The 17,663-nt window shown below is 38.5% G+C and overlaps 1 protein-coding gene across 1 annotated transcript in view; it reads right to left on the reverse strand.

The window, feature by feature from the left end:
• Positions 1-17,663, reverse strand: part of ADGRV1 (adhesion G protein-coupled receptor V1) — a 561,793-nt gene that overhangs the window by 87,941 nt on the left and 456,189 nt on the right. Inside the window, exon 85 of the mRNA XM_056112517.1 lies at positions 15,950-16,107. Within this exon, the coding sequence (XP_055968492.1) occupies positions 15,950-16,107 (158 nt within the window). The remainder of the gene's footprint in view (positions 1-15,949; positions 16,108-17,663) is intronic.

Genomic DNA, 17,663 nt, shown 5'->3' on the forward strand with positions numbered 1-17,663 from the left:
AGAAGGATGCAATAAAGAGGGCTGCCTCTGGTGAGAACAAGTCATTTACCTAAAACAATAGAAAACAATGCAAAAAAGAAAGACAACAGATAAACTATGAGAAGAAATCAAGGAAAGTTAAGCAAGATAACACTGGATTGTTTCCATAGCTTATAGAATAATAGAAAGCATCAAGCACAAGACTTTCAGACTAGAGGGATGTTTGAAAGATTACTTAAGAATCAACTAACGAAAAGGAATCCGCTAAAGATTGTCCGAAAGGTTTCTGCAAAGCAGAGATGGCCTGTTAAATTGATGTAGAATACCGTATGGAACTGGAGAGAAATTCTCAGCAAAATCAGTGAGAGGGAGAAAGACAAATACTGGATGATCTCACTCATCTGTGGCACATGGAGAGACAAAACAAAGGAATAGGCTGTACAGAACCAAGACACACTCAGATTACAAAACAGCGGGGAAGATGGGAGGAGAAGGAAGGACGAAGAGGCTGACTAGGAGGGGCATAAGAACATTGGTGCAGGGTGTTGAATGCTTTGGCAGTGGTGAGGTAGGGTACTTACTATACATTAAACTATAAATGTGAACACTTTTGTAAATATGTTATATGAAGTGTAGAAAAAGGAAAAAAGAAAAGAGGAAAAAGAAAAAAATGTACCTAAAACAAGTTACTTAGAATACATTTCTCTATTACACCGTAGCATTCACTGACAGGCTAGAAAGATGAAAAGTGTGTGTTAAGACATGGACTGGTGAATTAGTAAAGGGTGGGGGGACAGAATTTGTAAGGAGATTAAGGGAGATGATAAAATATCCTTGGAATGTCCAATTACAATGAGGAGAGAAAGGAAGTCACAATGAGGATAAAAGACAATTTAGAGCGAGAAGAAGAGAATAGAGTGAATTTGTCTTCAGAGGGAGAAGTGGAGGGAAAGTGGTGACTCAAGAAGAGAGGATATGATAAGAGAGAGTAACCTAGAGAAGCGACCATTGTGACAAAGAAAGTTGGAAATAATCACTCTGGATAAGAACTGCGTGCTGAAAGCAGGTAGAGGAGCAAATATGATAACCTCTCAGTATCTGTATTGCAAACTATAATGAGAGAGAGAGGAGGAGGTGGGGGGAGAGAGAGAGGAGAGAGAGCCAGAGGGAGAGAGAAGGGGAGAGAGAGAGAGAGCGAGAGAGAGAGAAAGAGAGAGAGAGACAGACAGAGAGAGAGAGAGAGCCTGCTCATAGAACCACAGAGGAAAGCTAGGGGAGGGGGGTGGCAGGAGAGAAACTGGGGTCATTTGGACACTTGTGGAGGGATGGATGTTGAATCATTGTATGACTGAAACACTATCAGGAACACAGGAACAGCTTTCTAACTCTATCTCATGGGTGACTCAATAGAAAACAAAAAAGATAGCAATAAACATGAAGCCTGATCATCTTGGCACTGAAGAAGAATGAAAAGGAAAGAAAAAGAAATAGTAAACACGGAATTATGAAAGGAAATAAGGGGGTGTAAGCAAAACGCAAATTTAAAACCGGTGAAAAAATTATGCAGAAACATGGTATCCATAAGCTCAAGAAGGAACAAAATTCTTTTTGTTATCCTCTTAGTTTGAAGGCGTGGTGTCTTGTGATGGGTTTTAGGGAAAATAATCTTATTAGGCAGACAATTTCTACTTTTTTCTTAATGTTACTTCTTTTTATTTCTGGATCTTCTCTTTAATATTGTACCGATATATTAAGTTGTAATCACACAGATTATTATTTTTGACTATAGGTACTTAATCACTTCATCACTATAGGTACATGTAGATATACAAACATTTTAAAAGAAATGTGTAGGCTCTTAATCATAAGTTGGAAATATCTCAAAATAATAAGAATAAAATAAATAACACAGGAAAAGTTTGTAAATCAGGAATGGAATTTACATCTAAGAACTTGGGATATGGACAATTAGGAAGAGATAGGATCATTTTGTTGATATCTTGAGATGGTTCCTAACATGGGGTGGGGAGGAATATGGTGTTTTCACTGCCATAAATAACATAAAATAGCAATGAAAACTAATTTTCTACCTTTGAATTGAGTTTTATGTAAATTTTCTGGCAACAGTCAAACACAAAATTTAGAGATATGTGAAAAACCAGAAATAACATTTTCATCAGACAGAAGTTGAATGGAATACTTCAGTCATACACTTAAAAAACAATGTGCCTTAGATTAAAGCAGTAGACACAAATAATTATTTTATTTGGTCCTCAAAGAACTATAATATCTCACTGGTAAGAACTATAATATCTCACTGGTAATATTTCCAGTACAAATTAAAAAAGATAGCACAGCGGTAGGGCGTTTGCCTTGCACGCAGCCAACATGGCCAACCCGAGTTTGATTCCTCCGCCCCTCTCGGAGAGCCCGGCAAGCTACCGAGAGTATCTCGCCCACACGGCAGAGCCTGGCAAGCTACCCATGATGTGTGATGTATTCGATATGCCAAACATAGTAACAACAAAGTCTCCAATGGAAACGTTACTGGGCCTGCTCAAGCAAATCGATGAACAACGGGAGGACAGTGACAGTGACAGTGGGGGCGGAAAGGAAAGTCTTTTAATAGAATACAGTATTTCAGAAAAGGTAAAATTTAATATTAAGAAGATTTAATATGGAGAAAAATGATGAAGAACAATATAGGAAACAGCTCATATTCAGAGATAATTATTGGATGTGTCTTCTTAAATCTATAGGTCAAACCAAGGAATGACAATGCCATGTACCTAGCCAGATGAACTGATGACAAAAGTGTGCAACCACCTTAAGCAACAATATCATTGTGATACTCTTAGAAAATGGCTTCAAATATATGCCATATTGGCCATATTTTCTTTTCTTTTTTTATTATTTTTATTAGTGAAACACCATGAAGTATAGTTGTAGTCTTATAATTTTTTTGTGCTTGGGTTTCAGTTATACAATGATCGAGTACCCATCCCTCCACCAGTGCCCATTCTCCACCACCAGTGATCCCAGTATCCCTCCCACCCCCCAACCCCCCATCCCATCCTGCCTCTGTGGCAGGGCATTCCCTTTTGTTCTCTCTCTCCTTTTGGGTGTTGTGGTTTGCAAAAGAGGCATTGAGTGACAATCATGTTCGGTCTATAGTTTACTTTCAGCAGGCATCTCTCATCCTGAGAGGATCCTCCCAACACCCTTTATTTGGTGCTCCCTTCTCTATGTGAGCTGCCTTTTCCCCTAACATGCTTGTATATTGGCTATATTTTCTACTAGTACCTTAAAGAAGCCCACTCCTGTTGGGTATCAAGATATAATTTAGTTTCCTTTCTATTCGTTCTCCTCTGCCAACATAAATGGTATATTCCACAAGTGAAAGAGTTGGTCACGTTGCTTAAGTCCGATTTTGGATTGTTACCAAGGGCTGGAGCGATAGCACAGCAGGTAGGGCATTTGCCTTGCATGTGACCAGCCTGAGTTTGATTCTTCTTTCCCTCTAGGAGAGTCCGGCAAACTACTTAGAGTATCCCGTCATACGGCAGAGCCTGGCAAGCTCCCTGTGGCGTATTCGAGATGCCAAAAACAGTAACAACAAGTCTCACATTGGAGATGTTACTGGTGCTCACTTGAGCAAATCTATGAACAACGGGAGGACAGTGCTACAGTGCTACAGAGCATGTTACTTTAGGCACAAGGACTAGTTCAGTCGTGCTGGAACATGCAAAAAAAAATCATGTGGGAATGTAGTATAATATTTCTTGTAATTCTACAGTTTAAGGATTGTCTTGTCAATTTCTCCTTCTAGAGTGCTTCAATATGGAATGGAGACAGGCAAGAATCAATGAATAGCATTCTCATGACCATGGTCTAGATGTGAGGGCCAGAGAGATAGTACAGTGGGTAGGACTCTTTCTTTGCTTGTAGCCGACCTGGGTTTGATTCCCGGCACCCGGTATGGTATCTTGAATACTGCCAGGAGAAATTCCTGAGTGCAGAGTTAGGTGTAAGTTCTGAGCACTGTTGCATGTGACATCCCTGGACAGAGTCTAGATACAAGATTATGGGGGATATACCCCTGGTGTTAGGAACTGAGTTGTACCGCTCCAAAATTCCCATGTGGAAGACCAACCTTCTGTGATAATATTTGGAATTAGGGCCTTTGGGAGATAACTAAATCCAAAGATGGAGCCTTGGGTTTGATATCAGTGCCATCAGAATAAAGAAGGAACACGGGGCTGGAGCAATAGCACAGTGGGTAGGGCGTTTGCTTTGCATGTGGCTGACCCGGGTTCTGTTCCCAGCATCCCATATGGTCCCCTGAGCACTGCCAGAAGTAATTCCTGAGTGCATTCCTGTGCATTACTGGGTGTGACCCCCCCAAAAAAGAGAAAAAAATGAATATAGAAGGGACATAATAGAGCTAATTATTCTTTATCTTTTACTCCCAACACCCTCAAAACCTATCACATCCATGCTTCTGTCCACCTAAAATCCAAGTGTAAATTGTATGTAACAGTTCAAGTATAGAAGGAGCATGATTAGGGACGTACCTTTGCCCTAACTGGTATTTAACTGAAATTACATAAAAAGCAGGGCTTTGAGATAAGGAGATCCGTAAGTTTGAATTCTAGAAAGGCCCTTCTGTGCTATAAACCATCAGTTTCTTCTCTTCTTTAGTTACATGTGTAAATCAGGACTTCAAGCAGATGTTTCTCTCAATTAAAAAAGTTTTTTTTTCTTTTTCTCATCTGAATGTTAAAAGTTTAATGAAAATGTGATTGCTCTAATTTTTAGTGAGCCACACCAGATTCTAAATGTTTTCAAAAACAACAAAGAAAACATAGGCTGTCTATACATCATATTTTGGGCTCAAACATTTCTGAATTGAATCTTTTAAGACTGAGGTCATAAAGATAAAACTAAACAGAGAATGAACATACATATTGTTTTTTTAATTTTTATTAGTGAAACACCATGAGGTACAGTTGTAGACTTACAAATTATTTTTAAAAATATTTTTCTTCCCTCATTGCTATTGGGAATTTGTGGGAAAGACTGAATTGTGTACACAGGGACTTTGAAAAACTCTCGTGGAAGAGATTGTTCATAGTCTAGAGAGAAGCTCTGGGGTTTTCCTTAGGTCCTCAGGCATTTTAAAAAATTTTCATTCCAGCAATAGAACTGGGAGTATAGTACAAACAAGCAGTCTATTGCCAAGGACATGTGAAAGCTGTTATATTGGTCATTCTGGATCCTATTCAAGCACATACTGTTACTAGGTAAGATTGCTTTTACTTTGCCTTAATGGAAGCCTCAATTTTGCATTAGGAAAACAAATCTTATGGTACTTTTCCATTTTTATTTATAAACTATGATTGTTTCCGTAAGCTATAAAATTTGAAGTCACAATGACATATGTATAACTTTGTGAGAATAACTATAATAAGATCAGAGAGTTTCAATTCTGATTGCAACATAATAAGGCATCACAACACTTAGTGGTTTGACAGAATTTATTATTTTCCACAATCCTAAAATCTGAGCTAGGAAGGTTTTGGGGGTTTGTTTTTGTTTATATTTCTTTTGCTCTCTGTGCCATCTTCTGAGGCTGGAACCTATATGGGGGCTTCTTCCCTCTCATGTCTGGAATCGAGGAGGGGATGCCTAAAGCAACTGCACGTTGGACGAGGAGGTTGAATCTTGTGGTCACACCTTACATGACTAATATGGGGTTTCTAACATCATGGTGTTCTCAAAAAAAAAAAAGGAGGCTGAAATGGCTATTCTTCCTACAAGGTATGGGTCTAAGTGAGGGCAGCTTCACTTCTGTCATATTGGTCCAAGCGAGTCCAAAGTCAGTTTAGATTCAAAGTGAGGGAAAACAGACTCCATGGTTTCATTTGCAGAGCAGCAAACATGAAAGGGAAGGAAAACAACTGATGGTGGCCCTCTCTGGAGAACACAGCAGAGTATTCTTAGTTTCCAGGATCTCTTTCCTTTCATTGTTTTTCCCTCTGAGTTTTACTGAGTTTTTAAAAATTCTATTTGAAATTTTTTAATTGTCAACTTTAAAATATCAGGGATGATGCTTTGCAATCTTTAGTACAAGAAGTTTCGATAATAGTGACATTAGCAATGGAATTTTGACTTGTATTATTAATTTTGTTTACTGTAAGTAGGAAGAAGTAAAGCCTCAGAAGAAACTAGAGTGTTCAAACTCAGCTATGTCCCTAAGTAGAGAAGTAGCCATTACAATACCAGAAGATTCCAAATTCCTCTGTGAGTGTGTGTGTGTGTGTGTGTGTGTGTGTGTGTGTGTGCACGCACGCGTGCACATGTATACATGTATGTATGTAGGTAGGTATGTTTTTAGGCCACATCCAAGAGTGCTCAGGGATTACTCCTGCCTCGGTGCTCAGGGGTCACTTCTGGCGTTGCTCAGGGGGCAGTATGAGGTGCTAGGATCTAACTGGGATCTGCTGCTTACAAAGCAAGCACCTTAACCTCTGTACTATCTTATGGTCCCTATGTGGAGATTTTTTTTTTTAATGAGAAGCAAAATGGTTTTTATTGAATGAAACTTACTTAGATGTGATGGGAGGGAAAGAGAGGAAGTACATTTTCAAGAGAGGATATGGGTTTCTCCAGAATGGAAAAAGCAAGCAAAGGGACACTGAGATAAGCAAACAATACATGTGTTCAAGAATATGGGCTTGAAGAGCAGGCCACTATGTGGGATTTTATAAGAGAGGAATTTGTAATTATCAACTTCCTCTTTTTATTCAAACTACTTTTTCTTCTCTGATCCATGAATCACTCCTCACATAGAACTGGCTGATGAATCAGAAAGAAGTCAGTAGATTCTAATGAGTCTAAAAGAAGAGACAAGCTTATCATTGCCAAAGATCAAAACCAAACCCTAAATTTACAAGCCTTGTTTAAAATGCTGCTTGAAACATTGGAAATTAATTCAGGGAACATAGCTTTATCCTGACTCACTCTGCCTGCACGTTTATCCCACCAAAGGGAGGAGAAGCCAGTGAATCTTATTGAGAGCTACTGATCTTTGAAAAGTTGTTTCATGTCAGGTAGTGCAAAACTCACAGATACCATAGTGCATTCACTTCCGGAGCATTCTCAGAAAGACAAACAGGCTGGCAGTGGCCATCTTCGAGCGACTATAGCACAGAGTAAATATTGTTTATTTACAGCAACTCTTTCTTCTTAGCACTCTTTTTCAGATTTCATTAATTTTATGTAAACTCTTAAATTATCTAGGAGGAGAAAATAATCTCATTTAAAATAGAGGGTAAAATCAGAAGCATGATGAAAGTTGACAGAAGACAACTATTGTCAGGCACCTCTAACCTGCACAAGAGTGACTGGTCTTGATCAACATCTCTCAACGGAGGGTCGCAGGGCCCCTTGTAGACCCCCAGGCTGTTCAAGAGGATCACAGGTGAAAAATCACATAAACTGGTGTGTGTGTGAGAGGTCACAGCATGAGACTAGGGAATCATCTGATAGGGTAGAGGACCACAGAAGAAAACAAGTTCAGATGGGGGCCAAATTTGGAAAAAGGATGACGGACACTGATTTAGAGAACAGTCTGTAGAAATGAAAAATAAATAAAAAATATTTTGGGCCTAACTAAATGACTAGTGCAAGTTCTTCAGTTATCGAGGCAGGTTTGATGCTGGGGTTTACAAATCACATTGTTCACCAAATCTAAAACGCTTAGGCAGGTAGATAATCATAATCATTCCAAGTTTCAACTCCTGCCCCCGCAACAGTTTGGACCTACAGAAACTACATATTCAACTTTCCTTCTGATAGCATAACTCATTTATTGTTAAAAGCGAATTCTGAAAAACAAAAAAACTCTTGACCTCCAAATCCTCAAACTTCAGCTTCATGTATGTAACTAGGAAGTTGTGCTTTCATGAGGAAGGGGACTTATTTTCCATTTCTGATTTTAAGTTTCAAATATATTTCTTATTCTCTCACTAAGATATATAAAACTGTTTATCCAATTAAGATTTACAGGGCAACACAATGGGCATTAGCCCCTGAGCACCATTGGGCATGTCCCTTCTAATAAAACAAAACCAAATCCTCCACAATGCAGGGCAAAGAACACCTAAACTACAAACCACTTCAGCTGTTTCAGGGAAAACAGTTTCTTTTGAGTGCTTGAGATTTCAGAAAGCAAAGTTGGATCTCTAATTAGAAATTTTCTCCTCAGACTTTAAGTATACATGGGGCATAAAGGTGCAAAGCTCTCAGAGGTAGGTTGGCTATCAAAGAAAAAGCCGAATCTCATTAATGTTGCCAAACCTTCAAGGCTGAGTGTTTTCAGAGAATTTAGTTGCATTTGCTTACAAATGGAACGAGCAGCTCCAAGAGTCGAGAGAAGTATGACACTTACAGCTGTACTGAATAATAGGAGCAAAAAAAACATGCTTCACTGTCCAGTTTTTCAAAATTTCAGCCATGTGGACTTCAAACTGTGACTCCTACTTTGTCATCTACTAATATTATTCCAATACCCGGTTTCAGCATTATCCTTCCCCAACCTGGATCTTGGATCTTGTCTGTAATGTGGATATTTATATTACAGTTAGGTTAAATGTTTTCTGGAATTTTCAAGTATTAACTCTTCATATCTTGACCTTGATCCTTTTCTTGTATTATTCATTCTGTCAGACTATCAGATTATTCTCATACCTCTTGGTTTATTTTCACATTTCTTCTTCTTCTCTTCTTCTCCTTCTTCTTCTCCTTCTCCTTCTCCTTCTCCTTCTCCTCCTCCTCCTCCTCCTCCTCCTCCTCCTCCTCCTCCTCCTTCTCCTTCCTCTTCCTTCCTCCTCCTTCCTCTTCCTTCCTCCTCCTCCTCCTCCTCCTCCTCCCCTTCCTCCTCCTCCTCCTTCTCTTCCTTCCTCTTCCTTCCTCCTCCTTCCTCTTCCTTCCTCCTCCTCCTCCTCCTCCTTCTCCTCCTCCTCCTCCTCCTTTTTTTTTTTTTGTTGAGAGTTCCCCAGGAGTGCTTGAAGGATATGGGGGCTAATACCAGCAAAACTCAGTTTGGCTGTGTGGCTCAGATGGCTTAGCTCTGATGTTTGAAGCAGTGCCACTTAGATTCAGGTGTGCTGGGGACCCCAGGGCTACTCCTAGGTGTCCTCAGGGACTGTGCGGTGTTGGGGATCAAACTGGAGGCCTCTATTATGCCAGGCATGTCCTTGACCTATCATACTGGATCCCTTGTAATTTCTCTTTTTTCATGTGTAGTTTTGAATTCTTTGATCCCAGTTTCAGAGTCTAATTAATTGAATTCCTCTTTTCTATCTATATCTCAAAGAAGCTATTTTAAAATTTCAAGTACTAGCATTTGAGGGGCCTGAAATCAGCGATACCCGGGGTTTATTCCTGGCTCTGCACCCAAAGGTCACTCCTAGCTGTCACAAGGACCCAAATGTGATGCTGAGGATAGAAGCTGGGTTGGCTGCATGCAAGGCAATCATCCTATCTGCTGTATTATCGCTCATCAACTTCATTATTTTCACTGCTAGGATTTCTAAATTGTTTTAATATTTATATGTTTTAAATTTTTATTTATTATTTTATTTTACTAAAAATACTGTGATTTACAAAGTTTTTCATTATACAGTTGTTTCAGGCATTTAGTGTTCTAACAGCACCAGTGTGACCTTCCTTCTACCAATGTCCCCATTTTCCCTGCCATCCCAAACCTACCCCCCAAGGCATATAACAAATTTACTTTATTAACAAATTTACAAATTTACTCTGTTCCAGAAAAACTTTAATAAATGGAAAATAAAATAATCAGAAAGTAAATCTATAAGAGCCAATCTGTTATTGCTATATGATTTTTGACCTATGTAAACAAGGAAGATAAAATCCTTTGGTGCAATATAATAAAATCCCAATTTACATAAGTAAGTTTTCAACTCTGGAACCTGTGACATATTGCATTAAATTTTATTTTATATTTGGATCTCATTATGGTAAAAATCATGCCGACCTGTCATTAATAAAACTTTCAAGGAAATTGAGCTAGTATGTTTTGGAGTTTACATGAGATAGGTAAGGCCTTCTTATGTAAATTTCCCTCCCTAGTCCGGCAAGGTACCAAGAATAACCCTCCCTCACGGCAAGGCCTGTCAAGCTCCCTGTGATGTATTCAATATGTCAAAAACAGTAACAACAAGTTTCACAATGGAGATGTTTCTGGTGCCTGATCAAGCAAATAGATGAACAATGGGAGGACGGTGCAGAACAGTGCAGTGCTATATTTTATATAAACACTGTGGTCTGCAAGTTTGCTCATGATGATTTGCTAATGTTTATATTTTTATGTCTGTTTTTGTTTTGTGGTTCTTTTGTGTGTTTGGCAGGAGGTCTCCCAACTGGCCAGGGGTCTCTCCTGGAGATTGCTAACCTGTGTGTGGGCAGGAAAGAGCAAGGGCCAGAGGATCCAATGCTGGTCTGGTCCCTCTGACAAAAAAACAACTGGGCCATCCCAGAAGTACTTGAGATCATCCAGGGCTACACCCAGTGAGGCTCAGGGGACCTTGGGGTGCTGGGGATAAACTGATACTAATCCTAATACTTTTTCCCCGATCCCCTATGTTTGCTTTTATGTTAAGTGGCACTAATGGACATATTTACCTTTATTTCATAGGTAAGTCATAAGTATAGATAGACTCCAAAGCAGATTTTCTGCAGTATAGATTTCTGTTGTCATTTTGGCAAGTTTTGGCAACTCAAAACTTACACGATGACTACCATACGACCCAGCAATTCTACTTCTAGGCCTGTATCGAAGAAAACTAAAAGTAAATGCCACACAAGAACTTACAGATGAACCAACAACCAAATTATAAAATATCCATAGTACATAAACTGCTGAATGGATAGCAAAAATGTATTGCATTTATTCATACCATGAAATATTGTTTAGCAATGAAAATGAACTAAGTACTGACATACGCAACAGCATGGATCGACTTTGAAAATACGAGGTACTGACATATGCAACAGCCTGGATCGACTTTGAAAATACGAAGCTATGTGAAAGAAGTCCCACATGCAAACATCACATATTCTTGGAGAGTGGTTTTCAACAGGTCTGAAGACCAGTGCCAGTCTACAGGTGTAAAACCACTCCCCTATAATCCTGCTTTCTGCAATGTGCCCCAAGAGAAAATTCTCTGGCTCCAGGGAATTGCTAAGTGGTTGCCTGCTGAGGGCTGAGGAGAGAGAGAGAGTGGTGACTGTTAGTGCATATGAGGATTCCCTTCGTGATCATGAAGAATCTAACCTTCTAACATGAGACTGGGTTTAGGTTGTACAACACAAATATACTAAAGACCATGGCACTATACTACAGGTGTGCTTGAGGGTCTGCAAATGATATCTTGGTGGAACTGGTAAAAATAAGTAGATAAAATGGAGAAAACAGCAGGGTAGTGGCCTATAGTGTCATTCATCATTTAATGACAGCAGTTTTATATTTTCAAGCATCCTAACATACTTATTCAAAGTTACTTACTCTTTATTCTCTTTGAATGTGTTCTGCCACCCTCTGTCCTGGATCAGCACTCAGAGACAAGGCTCAGTGGCAGAGCATGAGATCAAGGGCTCAACCCTCAGCACTGTCCCGTATCTCTGAATGAGATCCCCACTCCACTGTGATCCCAGAACCTGTACCCTGGATCCTAAGAATAAATGGAGCACTCCAACGAGCCACAACCAAGTGTCAGAGCTTTGACGTGTACCAATAAAGGAAACAGGAAGTAAAGAGAAAATAGCGGAAAAAAAATGTTCAGGGACAGCTATGCCCAGTGTTGCTCAGGGCTTACAACTGGCTCTGCACGCAGGAGTCGTTCCAGAGACTATCTGGGTGCCTGAGATTGAGACCAGGGTTGGCCGCATTACAGGGCAATGCCCTACTGACTGAACTATCTTTCCAGCCCCCTGTTTTTCTTTTTAAAATTTTTTTGTTAGTTTGTTTTGTTTGGGGTCCATAACTGGTGGTGCTCAGGGCTACCTCCTGGCTCTGAGTTCAGGAAATCACTCCTGGAGGGGAACGTACCCTTCCCACTGAACTTCGTTTCCAGCGGAAGCCTGCCCCCTTTTTTTCTGAATAAAGCCCTCTATAATGAGGACTTTCCTTTCACGTCCTTATTTCTTTGCATCTGTCTGACTGCCTCCCCCCAACTCCCTTTTTAATCTAATGTTTGTTATTGCTCTACCCAATCTTTCTGCAACATGTAGTTTTGATACCTTGGGTCTGTTTACCCTATGGGGACATGCAGCTATCACCGATACAGTCTGTGCATTGCAGAAACTTGGCTTAATGAAATGCTTTGTCTGCACTTTCCCTGGGCTCTCAGGTTCCTATAAATCAGTGTTCTGTAGCACTGTCCTCCCGTTGTTCATCGATTTGCTCCAGCGGGCCCAGTAACGTAATTGTGAGACTTGTTGTTACTGTGTTTGCATATCGAATACCTCACGGGTAGCTTGCCAGGTTTTGCTGTGTGGGCGAGATACTCTCGGTAGCTTGCTGGGCCCTCTGAGAGGGGTGGAGGAATCGAACTCGGGTCTGCCAGGTCAGCCGTGTGCAAGGCAAACGCCCTACCGCTATGCTATCACTCAACTGATCATAATGGCATGTACTTTTGGGTTTTGTTTTTTCAGATGATATTGCTACACTCTTGTTCTGGAAGATCTTTTACGCCCCTATTCACCAGTTCAGGAGTAAGGAAACTCCTGCATCCATCTACTGCTTATGAACCAGAAAACCTCAGGTCTGTGGCTTTGGTCCAGCTGACCACATTGTATTTCTGCTCTATTTCTGATCCACAAAGATATTCACCTCTTTTTATAACATCCCCCTATTACATTGTTTCTTTAACAGTTATACATACCTGGGGTAGGAAAGTGGAAAATAAATAAACTTACAATGTCATCTTTATTGTATATATTTTTTTCAGACCAATGTAATGAAAGTTTGGCAGTAACATTCAGAGAAATAAAAACTACTTGGCTTAGTAAATAGAATTTTAATTCTAGAAAATTTGGATTTAAGCTCAGTGGATCATATTCATTCAAGTGTAAGAGTTACAATGAATGGCAATAAATAAATAAATAAATAAATAAAAGATCAAGTCAGAGGTGAAAACTGACATGATTTTGGGAATCATGAAATTCAAGGGGAAAATAGTCCTGTTAGTAATTTTCAAAGGCTAGCCACAAATAAATCAACAAATCCTTTAATTTTAATTCATGATAAAGTAACAGACTTTTCTTCTTAAAGCTATAATTTACATGGCTATTCACTGGTAGGAAATTTTATGTTGCACTCATAGCTATTAGTGAATCATTTATTCAACAAATATTAATTATGCTTTTTCAATTCCATTGCAAGGCCCTGGTGACAAAGAGATGAATAATAAGTGTTCCTTTTCCTCAATGAATCTACAATTTATTAAGGAAATGGACGACACATACCAAAACAAGTCACTGTTCCATTGTAAGTGTTACAAAGGCTATGGGCAAATATAATTTAGAGGCACAGGCAAAGGCAGAATAGCTCTTATTTGGCATTTTCATAAAGAAGCAATTCCAAAGTCTTCAGTGGGAGGCACATATTGCATCCCACTGAAGCTTCCAGAATTTATATGAAAAGGAATGAGTTGAGAGTGGGATCTAGGCTAATCCAGTTCTGTTTATACGGCACACATAACTTAATTGTATTTTTATTAAATTATATATTAGGGCTGGAAAGATAGCACAGTGGGTAAGACACTGACCTTGCATGCAGGTGACTTATGTTCTGCCTGCAGCACGACCCATTGTCCCTTGAGCTACACCAAAAGTGTTTGCAGAGCCCTGAGCACAGAAGTTAGCCTGAGCACAGCTGGATGTAGCCCCCAAACAAAAAAATATGTCAGTGACTTTTTTTTCCACTTTGCAGTAGCTAATGAGAATTATGAGAAGGTCATAAGCAACTTTAACATTGGTTTCCTCCTCATTTTCCTACATCCCTTAAGAAGAACATGTGTTTGTTCAAACAAATAACAATGAGGTCAAAAAGAGCAGGTTATATATATGAGACAAGATAATAGAATCAGGTAATTTTAGCACGTAAATGTGACATGTCCATATGCAGAATAGTAAAAACCTTTGGGATGGAAACATGACTGATGGGCTAACTGTGGAGAATCTTATATCATAGGCTAGAGACTGAACTTCATACAATCAGAGAGTGACTGAAAAAAATGTCTAGAATCTGTGACTGTTAGGAAAATACAGTAACAATCCAAGTATGAGATAATGGCTAGTATAATGACTATCCTGTCATAGGAATAGGAAAATTAGAAATTTATATTTTTTCAGTTTGAAAAACTAAATATAGGAGTGATTTATTAATGGTAGTATTTCATTGGAAGAGAGATTTCTCTAGTTGAGATGTAAATGTTAGAAGTAACAGTATTATGTATTCACCAGATGCATGAGGGATCATATTCTAAAGGCATACTTTATGTATGCAAAGGAAACTCATTAGGTTAGAACTTTATGTTACATGCATGAGAACATGCAAACACTGAAACTTTCATGTTTCACAGGAAACAAACCATGTAGCATGTCATCCAGAAAAGAAACAAACAACACTTCCCTTCAAAAGAGAATCTGCATTCTAGTAAGATGCTTAACCAAGTTGAATAAAAACACTTTCTGGATGAATTCTCTGTCCCAAGAAAAATTAGATTTTCTACACTATAGATTGCTTTTCGATTGAAGTGCTAATAGTAACCTTAAAGAATTTTTGTGTGTTTGCACAAAGATTGCATGCTAAATAAGAGAGAAGAGCTGGCTAGAAACTACTATGCTACAAAATATTCTACAACTAATAAAAAACAGCCCCTTTCTTTGCACCAAGAAGATAAAACTTAGTTTTGTATCTTCCCTGATCCAGTTCAGGAACTATGACTCTGCTTACGTTAGAGAGATGGCTTTTATTATCCTTTAAAACAATACCTACAGAGTTCCTAGTGCACTATTTATTCTGGGACTTTATAAATGGTATCTTGCTTAAAATGTGAAAAATAATTAAAATGGGAAGAATCACTGATATCCATGTGGTTTTATATTTGTTAAATCTAAAACTGAGGCTTCTCTTTTTTATTGGAAGAAGAGGGAGTGCCCTCCCATATGATTTTCCCTTATATTCTAGCACTCAGACACTTTTAGAGAAAAAAAAAATTGTACGAAGGTAGATGGCAATTGTTCCTAGTAAAGAAAATTCCTAAGAGACTCTAATCTAATAACAAAAAAAGATTCAGATCATAAAAACCTGTGCTAAGTATGATTCAAAGGGAAAAAATGAGCTACAGTGAAAGCCAATTTAAGCTGGAAAGACTTGCACTGTTAAGTAACCAGACATGTGCAGTCACTTATGAAGCTGTCTGATCACATATGTTTTAAAACATCTGTCAGCACAATCAGAACTCCACATGGAAAAAGGGCATTTACGAGCATTATGGAGGGTTGTTTGTGATGGAGTTTCAGAAAGTGAACAAAATGAACAGATTGCACAGGTTGGACCCAGGTTGTTACTACTTTAGTTGAAGAAAGCTTGGGAAAGCAGCTCCCGATGACTGTGAGTCATTACTTGAAAACTAATATCTTAAGGACAAAACTCGAGCCAGCAATAAAACTTATGGAGCCCTGAAGAAAGAGAGAATCCAGGAAGTAACATGAAGCAGGAAAAACTGGAGATCTGTAGCTTAATTTATGGCTTCAAACTGAAAGCTGAAATCTAACTTCACTCCTTTGGGGCGCAGGGGATAAAACAGATTTAGTGACATTCCCTTATCACTAAAATGTTCCCATCCATACAGGGAAAATACAGTTTCTTCCAAACCTGTGGCATTTGTTCTTCCCCTGAAGACGTCATCATATGCTTTCCACTGTGGTTTCACCTGATAGGCATGGATGAATACCACGAACACTACCACCAGGCACATTAAAGGAAGCAGGGCTGCAGTGAAGAGGGCTGCATAGATGTTTGGGATGAAGCACCTGAAAGAGAGAAGATAAAATATAACTTAGAAGACTTCAACACTAGCAATTCCAAACTGAGTTAATTACGCCAATACTTAGATAAGCTCTTCCTGTACAGAAGTGTTGGCAAAAGAGAATTTTTGGTTTGCCAAATGAAAGCTTTGTTTGAACAAAGGCTACAATCTAATGCACTTCTTTAAACAATAAGCTTCACAGAACATGTATTACTTAAGATACTCATAAAACTTCGTAAAAAGTTACAGTCAAATGAATTTGTGCAACTTTCCCAGTTCTATCTTCTTTGCTTAATGAGACCAAAGACTCATTGAAAACTATACGTGAGAAGGTATCATTAATAAATGGAAAGAATCTTGATGGTCAAAGTTGTTAGTTCCATACTCTTGATTTTTTTCTTTTGTTTAAAATGAAGGGTAGTCATGTTATTCTTAAGGTATATTACCTCCCCCTTTCACAAGAAGCATTAATTCTCTGAAAATAATGTTTATATTCAGAAGCTATGCTGCACAACTGCATGTATTGTCACTGAACTTTATTTGGAATAATGAGGTCCCACATTAAGAATTTGATAGTACTAAAATTCCACGGAAAACAGTTCTAGAGATTGAGCTGGAAATTTATACTCATAGGTCATAAATTGCCCTTGTTATTTACACATTTTACAAGAAAATATCTTAAAATGGAGAGCTTTCAAACAAGGTATCAATATCCAAAGTTTCTTTTGAGGTAGTCACATAAAGGACATATCTCCCACAACTTATAAGACTGTATGACTTTAATCATAATGAATCATTAAAATATTTTCCCAATGTTTCCATTTTAAGTTCGAGGAAGAAACTGCAAAACCTAAAATATAGGGAATCAAGGGCATCACTTGTTCTTGAGTATGTGAAAACAGTGCTTCCATTTTATATTTAATAAAAGATACATTATTAAAGACCTGACTTGGGTATTTTTCTAATTAACATGATCTGCTAAATGTATTCCTCATGTAAACAAGATACATATCAAGAGCTATTTCAACACACATTCTGCATCTGCAAAGAAATGTCAGGATGATGAATTTCCTGAATTTTAGAATTTAATTTCAACAGTATGAGGCTTGAGTTCTTCTCTCTACACTTATCTACATGTCATCTGTAAACCTCTGTGCTTTAGGTAACAGACATATGATTAAATAAAACAGACGGACATTAGTGACCTGTTTTTGAATATATTTCTGCACTAAAAATAGTGGTTATGCTGGCTATTAATTTTTATGTATCTTGGCTTTTGTTATTTTCTTTTTCTTTTCATGTGAATCACAAGATTCAGTAACATAGACTGCTCTAAAGATGTTTAGATAAACTCAGATAATGATGGGACAACTCATACAAGCTTCACTGCTTTATTTTTACTTCGCAAAATGTCATCACAATTCAACTTCAGGCTGTAAAATGAGAATAATTCTGGATTCTCTTTTGAACTACTCTGGGAGCAAGCTTATTTTGTACAGACTGTTATGGTATAAGTTTGATTTTCCCACATCTACACTTCCCAATACCTGACTTCGTTTG

This window comes from Sorex fumeus, unplaced genomic scaffold (genome assembly GCF_029834395.1).
Source record: "Sorex fumeus unplaced genomic scaffold, SorFum_2.1 ptg000018l, whole genome shotgun sequence".
Classification (NCBI taxonomy): Eukaryota; Metazoa; Chordata; class Mammalia; order Eulipotyphla; family Soricidae; genus Sorex; species Sorex fumeus.